Genomic DNA, 9,094 nt, shown 5'->3' with positions numbered 1-9,094 from the left:
TCAAAGGCACACCCATAGTAATGATTCTTATAATTTTTTTGGAGAAAATTTGATAATACTAGTATAAAGGGATTGCGGGGCGGGTGAGAAAAAATTTAATACCGCAACCCGCCCCATAAATCACGGGTTGTCATATTTAAGGTCCGCACTTTCTTAAAAATGTCTTATATTCGTTATTGACGGAGCGGGTTGGTGTGGAGCGGGGCAGGTTCGCGGGTACAGGTGGGATTTGCACATCCCTACTGGTTGAGAACCCCCAGTAAAGGCTAATTCAGACATTTCCTAGACAAATCTGATTCTATATACGTAGGCAACTCTGGGCCGTTGGATGGAATCGGCTAGTACTCAATTTGGAATCGCTGTTGACGTCTCTGAGCTTTGTTGCGCCGTGAAAGAGAAGCCCTCCGTCCCTCTTTCCTAGATCCCTATCTCACAGCAGCGACACCAAGTAAGTCTCTTGCTTTTCACTTTGATCCTTTCGTTAATTTGTTCGTATTCTTGATTGGGATTTTCGATATTACTTTTCTTGCTTCTTGATTAAACTAGCATTACATTGCCTTAGGGTTTGTGGGCATGGTTTTGTTATTGTGAGGCATGCATTAGCCGATTGAAATTTTTAATCTTTAGATTTGTTTCGTTGATATTCCATTTGGTTATTGAGAAAACTGAAGAAATGAAATGAAAAGAAAAGAGCATGGCATTAGAATCAAGGCCTAGGCATTATAGAGAAGGGAATATGAAAAAAATTGTAAGCAGAGGAGAAACGATCATGAGTCCAGTTTGTTTTCCCGGAAAATAGTTTTACGGAATACATTGTCTGGGGAATTGGGAAAAAAAAATTGTGTTTTCTGTTTGTTTGGTTGCTGGGAAAGTAGGAGTGAAAATGAAGGCTTATAATTGTGCTATGGTTGAGATCTATAAGTCTTATTGAGGTCAATATTTTGCTTTGGACATTTGTTGGATTCTAGAGCTTGGCTTCGGCATGAAATGCCCAAATCAATATTTCGATTTTTGATTAAAAACAAAATATATATTGGACTGAACCAAATGGAGCCTTGCTTATCTTTTTCTAACAAAAATTTCTTCTCCCCATTTTATTTTAATGGGAAATCTTTTCCGGGTTAAAATTTTCTAAACAAAAATAGTATGGTTATTTATGGTGATTAATGGGGTCTTTAAGCATCGCAATTTTCTGAGTTTTCTTCTTTGCGGTCTATGCACAGCAAATGGCGTGGAGGAATTTCTACAATGAGGTCAAGGGGCTGAAGGTGAAGGAACTGCCCAGCCATGTGAAGCCGATGCTTTCCCTAAACTATGTGAAGAGTGCAGTACAGAGAGGGCTGGACAACTACCATGCCAAGTACATCCAAACCAACTCCATTGACCCTCTCTACCATGTCTGTTTTGGTGGGATGATCTTCTCCTACCTGGTTGCACTCCCTGAGGAACGCCGTCACCTTGAGCACCAGCAGCATGCCAAGGAGCACGGCCAAGGAGGCCACTGATGATCAATCTGTCGGTTATTGCAGGTGTGTGCTCAAATGAGTATTTTTTTTTGCTGATAGATGGCTCTGACTTTCGATTGATGCAGTATTAAACCGTTGATTTTTTTTTTTTTTTTTTTAATTCAGTTTTGTTTGGTGGGTTTTGCTGGCTTTTGCATTGATTTTTGCGGGTTGAGTTAGGTTTCTGTATTTGAGTGATGCATGTATTTAAATTTATAACTAATTTTTGTTGTTTCCTTGATTTTTTTTGTTTTTTTTTTCTAAAAAAAAAAAAAATCTATATTGGATGGTTCACCATAGATTTATCTGCCAATGATTGTTGAATGCCAGTATTCAATGAATAATCATAGTTTTCATTAACTTTTTATTTCATGTGTGGCTGTTGTTTGTGTCAGTGTGTACCTTTTTTATTTTTGGTAAGTAATCGAAAATTTTATTAAAAGCTTAAGGCGCAACTAAGTACACAGGAAATATACAAAAAGAAACACCTAACTAGAACGAGAAACATCTCCCCCCCCCCCAAAAAAAAAAACACCCCCAAATCCCTAACAGAAACAACCAAGAAAGACCCCCACAAACATGACTAAATTCTCCACTGCCCTAAAGTCCCACAACAACCACCTGAAGCCCCACATAAAGACACCCCATAAACAGCGCACAACGCTAAAAGACGTAAACCTTGCCTTTTCCATGGCCAGAAGACTCACCTCTGGAATTATAGTTAATGGAGCACTCCCTTGTGTCAGTGTGGACCTTGATGGGCTGAAGAGGCTATTAGTGATTCTCTCTGCGTATACTGTTGATATGCATTTATGTAGACTAATCTTCCAATAGTTATTGATATGATTAAGCGATGTTGTCTGTGTGGGTTTGTGCTGCCATTGTATACCAGGGAGAACCTCCTAAGATCCTAACTTTGATCTCTTCAAATTGAAGAAGAAATGCCAAAGATCCTGTATGTAAAGCTTACACTGTGTACAAATATATGCTTTTATGTACCACATGCTTAGTTTCTAGAGGGATAATCCTGCAGAGTTCGTTGTGGAATTTTTGGTTCATGGATTTTGGATCCTGCTAGTAAATTCTGTTGCCAAAGCATTAACCATGCTGCTTCTATTAGAGCCTCTCTAGTTATAGCGGACCAGAAAAGTGGAAACAAGTGCAGAAAAAATTTGCTTATTATGAGAAAATCCAAAATATTTATTGACAGCCAATCATTATTTCCCAACTGTGGCATAAATCTGCTAATAAAAGAATTGAAAGAGCGCACAACTTATAAGGACAATGAAATGAAGTAAAAGGCCATAGAAAGGAGGAGAAGAAAAGATAGTTACCTTTTTTTTTTGATAAGTAGAAAAGATAGTAACCTAGTAACTTTTATCCTTTCTTTGTTTGCTTATGCGAGGAAAATAGAGAAAATGTTTGACAAAATGCCTGAGCCACTCAAAGTACTTGTTTTTTGTGCTGCCCAAGTTGAGTTGAAGACAATCAGAGCAATGGTAGTGTGTTAGGATTCAATTTATTGAAAGAAAGTGAGAGCTGTCTCTTATTGGAAAAGGAAATATCTGGTCATTTAAGGCAATGAGGGACTTTGCTGTTAAATATAGGTAGCATTTAGAAAGTTTGTCAAAATTGATCTTTATGTTTGCAATTTTGTGCATGGGGACTACAACCTACTCTCAACTTTTATTTTTTATTACTTTGGTTAGATTAGGTGCCTTTTATAATTTTTGTTTTTGGGTGGGGACATGCTAGGTTAAGCTTGACATTGACTGCTTGGACTTGCATTGATAAATCCTTTTCTTTTTGGAAAGTGATAAATCTTAAATCAACCCAAACTTTGGGTTGGGCTTGGTTTAGTGCACGTCCAATCTTAGGTAAACTAACCTTTATCTAAGAAAGCAGCATAATATAAATGCCAAAATGATTGCATAGGTCGCTATGGAACACATAACAATGTATATTCCATTACCCTTAAGATAACTAAGTATTGTTGCAGCTCATGTAGCTTTTTTTGTACTATTTTGATAGACTTTGTTGGAAGCCCAACCTTAGTTGAAATGTAACATTTGATAATCTTGTTTCCACCTGGAACAGAGTGTATTGCTTGAGTTAGTCAGAGTTATTATAAAACCGGGAACCTTGGTTATAGTTTGATTTGATATTTGACAAGTTTTTACTTTGATTGTTTTTTGAGTTGAGGTATTTGGATTCTCTTGTCATTTATCTCCAAAGACTGAGAATTGTGGTGATGCTGTGTTTATCCTTTGTACTCCTGGGTTATTTCTAGAAATAAATAATTTAGTTTAGGGTGGAAGAGATAGTCATAAAAGTGAAACATGGAATCTCGCCTACAATAGTAAAGGGAAGTTTAAAAGAAGGGTGAGGGGTACCTCCCATTATGTATTTGGAACCCTAATGGACCAAAAAAGAAAAAAAGCAAAATAGAATCTGATTAAGATTAGATAAGAATTGATATTTTTCTTTCAAGTTATTATCTCCCTCTCAACAAAAAACCCTTAGGTCTCTTCTCTGTTTTTGTCTAGTGAGGAGGGAGGTAAGGCTCTCCTCCCTCCCTCCTCTTCCGGTTCCATTCCAGTCTAGGCTTCTAGTGGTTTTTCTCCTTCTTTTTGGTCTTTTTGTTTTGGGTTTCTCTGCTTCTTGCGAGAAGATCTCCGCTGGTTGGTTGTCGCAGCTGTCTGGGGTGGTTCTTGGCAAATCGGGTATTTGGTAGTGTAGCTGATGTTGCAACTGGGTTTGTGGCTTTGATGCTTGGTTATCGTTGTTGGAGAGATGGTCCTCGCGGTGGTGGAAGGTTCATCGGCCCTTCGATTAGAGGCAAGGAGGATTTTTTCTTGTTTGACGATGGAAGAGCTTGGGAGCATCTCTGACTCTAGGGTTTCAGTTCTTTTCGAGAGGGCTCAGAGTTTTCTTTCGCTTGGGGAACAACAGCAGCTTCGGTAGGATCCTGAAGGTGGTGGTGTTCGCAGCGGGTGATTGGAGAGGGCTTCTATCAGGTGGAGGTTTTTGTCATGGTTGTCTTAGAGAAGAGACTGTCGGTGCGTCTTCGGGACCCGGTGGTCAAGGATTCCTTTGAAGTGGTAGGATTGAGGGGCCAGAGGTTCACTTCTCGAGGTCTAACTTTTGCCCTTTTGGCATCACAAACGAGGGCATAGGGCTTCAGCGCGGAAAGGGGAAGGATTCTATCGGTATTCTTTGGGTTTGGAAGGGTATTTTTGAGATTTTGAAAATGAGGTGGACTAGGTTTACGTGGGGGCGTCTCTTGCCGTTGGGCGCATGAAGGGGGCCTTTAGGTGTAGGCCCAAGCTAATGGATAAATCTCTTTCCAAGTGGGATTTGAGTCAGGTTTTAGAAGTGGATCCTGGGTTTTTATCCGGTTCGACGGGATCAGATCTATTTCTTGGATCCTTTCCGGGGTTGCTGCGCTGGTGTCTCTGCCGATGGCTTTTTTGGTGCCGGCAGCCTCTTCTAATGTCATTGGGCATGGTGGGTCTTCTCTAGCGAGCTCAGATGTTGCCAGTGAGTTTTTGTTCTCGCCGATGTTGTCTTCTACGGGTGCTTGTTGGTTCGACGGGTGTGGTTCGTCTTTGGCCTAGTTCTGGTCAGTGACGCTGCTTTTGTTGGGGTCAAGCTTTGTTAGTAGCTCAGTGGTTTGTTCTCTGTTGCGTAGGGTTCTGGATTTGCGTTTGGGATTGGGTTTGTTTATGGGTTTCTGTTCTTGTTTGTTGGGTCTTGGGTTTCTTGTGGGTTTTGGGTGTTTGGGTTTTGGATTTGTAAGAGCTCTATTGTATATTGCCTGTGTACGTAAGGACGCCTTACGCTTTTTAATAAAACTTTTCTTAATTATCAAAAAAAAAAAAAAAAAAAAAAAGATACAGAAGAAATTGGATGTCAGAAAGTTAATATGGAAGGGTACTTTGCATATTTATGAGCTTATGCCATATTGCCAATCTCCACATCTCAACTTATCAATTGATAAGGAATTCTATTTTTTGTTTTTTCAATGATGGGAGAGGTGATGTCACTTTAACTTTAATGTTTAGTGTTGGTTATGATTATAGGATGCAGATGAAATTTCTAGGCTTCAAATATAAGGGACCACTTCTAATTTTTTCAAATTCAAAGTGAAAATGATCTCTATGTATATGGATAAGGCATCACAATCAGGCCTAGGAGTTCCTGTAAGCTACTTCTTTGTGTCAGTATCTCCTCTACTGATTAAGAGACAAAATGTGATTTCATTAACTCGGTGAACGGGAGGATCAGCATCAAAATCATAGCATACCCATCAAAGGATGGGTCTCACATTGTAATTCCTTTTTATATATGGATGGGTTTGAACAAACGATTGAAGCTAATATTGTCTTCACACGGGAGACTGCAACTAATGACAATAAAGACATGTTGAAGGTGAATACTTAGAAGGTTTTTTCTATAAAGTACATTTGCTTATTTTGAGAAAACCCAAACTGATGTAGAGCCCTAAAAAAAGGAAAAAAAAAAATTTACTGTGTGGCCACCCTAAGTGGAGGAATCGGGTGGCCACATGGCCACTTTGTGTTTTTCATTTTTTTTTTAAATAATAAGTTAGCTCCTATACTTGCAAAAATTTAAGCACCTGCTTTCTTAAAATATTCCTACAACAAAGTTAGAACACAGTTTCAGAAGTGTTTTGTGTTTTGAGTGCGGCCACCCCTCCTCTTAGGGTGGCCACACAGCCACTCTGTGTTTTTCATTTTTATTTTTTAATTATAAGTTAGCTCCTATCCATGGTTTTGTCAAAATATTCCTACAACAAAGCAAGAATACAATTTGAGAAGTGTTTTGTGTTTTGAGTGGGAAATTCAAATTGAATATAGAATACAAGAATACAGTTCATTAACAGAGCCATATTTTGATGTGTTTGAAACTTTATTTTTTTTATAATCTTTTCTCTCCCTCTATTTCTTGCCTGGACTAGAGTAGATCTCTCAAAGATTCGAAATCACTATGATGATATTCAATACTCACTCACCACATCTATCAAATTCTCTTAGGTTTCCACTTCCATGGCACTCCTTGTCTATCCTTTATATTTTATCCATTTAGTATACACTTTAGCTCTGCTCAGTCCTTCCTTTAGGGGTGTGGGTAAATGCTGGATGTTGGTTTGAGCACATCAGATTTGCTATAAATTATGGCGTTGAGGTGGAGTATTGGAGCTAAAACTTAATGCTGAGCTCTAGAAGTATTGGAGCTAAAACTTAATGCTGAACTCTAGAGCGAAGGTTTTTGTACTTTGGCGCTAGGGGTGCGGGGGACTGTGCTGGGCTCTAATCAAGCTTAGCATAGCCAAGTATTTTTTGGCTGTTTGATGGCTTGATAAAGAAAAATGATACACATACATTCCCTACACATTTCCATACAACTAAGTTTCATATCCACTATTGAATTTGTGGGACCCAAATTGGGTCCCATAAATTCAATAATAAATTTGAAAATGAGATGTATAGGAGATGTATTTATATCATTTCTCCTTGATAAGTAGTGCGTTCAAGCACCACTTCCACTTTATTCAAGCCTAGATATTCTTGTTTAAACCTGGATTGGTGCCAGCCAAGCTCATGATGGTTTGGCTAAATAATGTAATGACTCTATATAATGTAACTAAGTGGCTGGAAATGATCATAAGTCCTCTAAAGAGCTCTCTGGTTTAAATTTAATGTCTCTAGTCATAAAAAGAAAGATTGATGTGCGACATAATCATACAAGAGGTTGTTTTATCATGCTTGTTATCATTTTAAAGCAGCTTTTGGATGAGACATGCTTATATTTAGTAGAGTTCTTCAAGGTTTTCACGTAGATTAATCTTAAAAAGTGTTCATATTTGACCTGTTTTTGAACCTTAGCGGAGTTTGGCCTTGCCTGGGCTTGGCTCGTTTTTAGTAAATGAGCTAGAAAATACAATTTGAGCCAAGGGTGATATACCAAATCAGAAGCCTGAACAAGTTTGTTATAAAGAAAAGTCTAAGCTGTTCAGCACCCCGGGTTCTGTGCAGCTCTAAGATTGAGTTTGTCTTCATCTGATTTTTTTAATTTTTTGTGTGGGATGATGACTATTATGATTGTGATAATGCATATTGATAGAAGCATTTAAACAAATAAGATTTTGACAAAATCTAAGAGATCTATGACTGTATTTTAATAGAAAATTATGTCCCCATTAGTCATTATGATCAAACAACCAGCTCTAAACAAATGCAGTTAGGGTATGTTTGTTAATGATTTTGAAAAGTGTTTCTGGGTTTTGGTTTGAAAAAGTGTTTCGATGTAATATGGAAGTAAGAAGTTTTACATTTGAAAAATATTTTGTATTTTGAATTGTTTGTTAATGGTTTTGAAAACAGAAAAGTGTGGCTTTTACTGTATGCTGCTAGTGAACACATTATTAGGTTACTAATATTTGGTTAATACTTTTTGTTTCTTCTATTTGCAGGTCCCCAAGGGTTGATTGGGATACCATTGAAATGCATGTTGTTCGTCAGTTTTGATAATCTGAAAATTGTTAAGAGAAATATACTGTCTTCTAAATTGTGTGGCAGCATTAAGTGATACAATAAAATCCACCAAAACATTTTGTATCGTACTTTTGTTACTTCTAATTTGATTGTTGAATGGACGTCTATCAGGGAAATTCATGTTCTTCTTCTTCTTTTCAAACTTTTTTTTTTTTTTTTTAAAAAAAAAAAATTATTTATTTGTTGAGTCCTGTTGATAAGATATGATAATGTCTCGTGCTTCTGTTGTTATTGGTTGTGGGGTGTGAGATCATTTTACTGTGAGTGAAAAAATATTGATTCATTTCCGAACTAAAATTCAAGTTAAAATGTTATGCTCACTTTTCAAACACTTAAACAATAGTTTTCAGATTTTTTTTCAAAATAAACACAAAATACGTTTTAAAAAATAAGATATAAAATGACTTGTAAAAAAATTACAAAATACTAAAGATGTGTTTTTTAAACATGTGAGAAGTACAAGTTTTTTTTTTATTAATGCTATTAAAAGAGTATGTAAGAAGCACATATTATTTAAATAACATGTATTTTTCACATGTTAAGGAACACATGTCAATCTTATACGTGGGTCGTAGGAAATTTCACATAAATTGATTTGTTAGAAATTTATGTCCTTTCTCCCTCTCTAGTTCCTTTGAACCATAAATAATGTACTTACCTCTTTACTCTAAACACAAACATGCTAATTTAAGTATCGGAATGTCTTTGGAACCCGACAGCCTCTTTCACCCCGGAACCCCACTACAACACGAAACCTCGAAGGTCATGAATACTCCTTTCAAAGAATTCTACAAAACACCCAAAAACAACTCAAGTGAAGAATACCCCCTCCGGATGTTAGAATATCCGACCAAAAAAATGTTCCAACATCTGTTAAGAGTCTTATTTTCATCTAAATCAATTCCATCATCTCAATCCAACTTCCAGTTTACAATCCAATTTCCAAAAGAATTGGTGTTAGCCTCTTCTAAAACGCAAAGAAAGAAAGAAAGAAAGAAAGTAACGGGTTTT

At 37.1% G+C, this 9,094-nt stretch overlaps 1 protein-coding gene across 1 annotated transcript; it reads left to right on the top strand.

Annotated features, from left to right (window-relative positions):
• Nucleotides 1–288: 288 nt before the first annotated feature.
• On the top strand, nucleotides 289–8,199 carry LOC133869573 (uncharacterized). Its single transcript, XM_062306612.1, has 3 exons — nucleotides 289–448; nucleotides 1,224–1,529; nucleotides 8,002–8,199. Exon 2 carries the CDS (start codon nucleotides 1,227–1,229, stop codon nucleotides 1,503–1,505), a length of 279 nt encoding a protein of 92 aa, XP_062162596.1. The 5' UTR covers nucleotides 289–448; nucleotides 1,224–1,226; the 3' UTR covers nucleotides 1,506–1,529; nucleotides 8,002–8,199.
• Nucleotides 8,200–9,094: the final 895 nt, after the last annotated feature.

The sequence above is a fragment of the Alnus glutinosa genome, chromosome 5 (genome assembly GCF_958979055.1).
Source record: "Alnus glutinosa chromosome 5, dhAlnGlut1.1, whole genome shotgun sequence".
In the NCBI taxonomy this organism is placed as follows: domain Eukaryota; kingdom Viridiplantae; phylum Streptophyta; class Magnoliopsida; order Fagales; family Betulaceae; genus Alnus; species Alnus glutinosa.
Note: the sequence above shows the minus strand (reverse complement) of the source record. Positions and strands in the feature narration are given on the sequence as shown.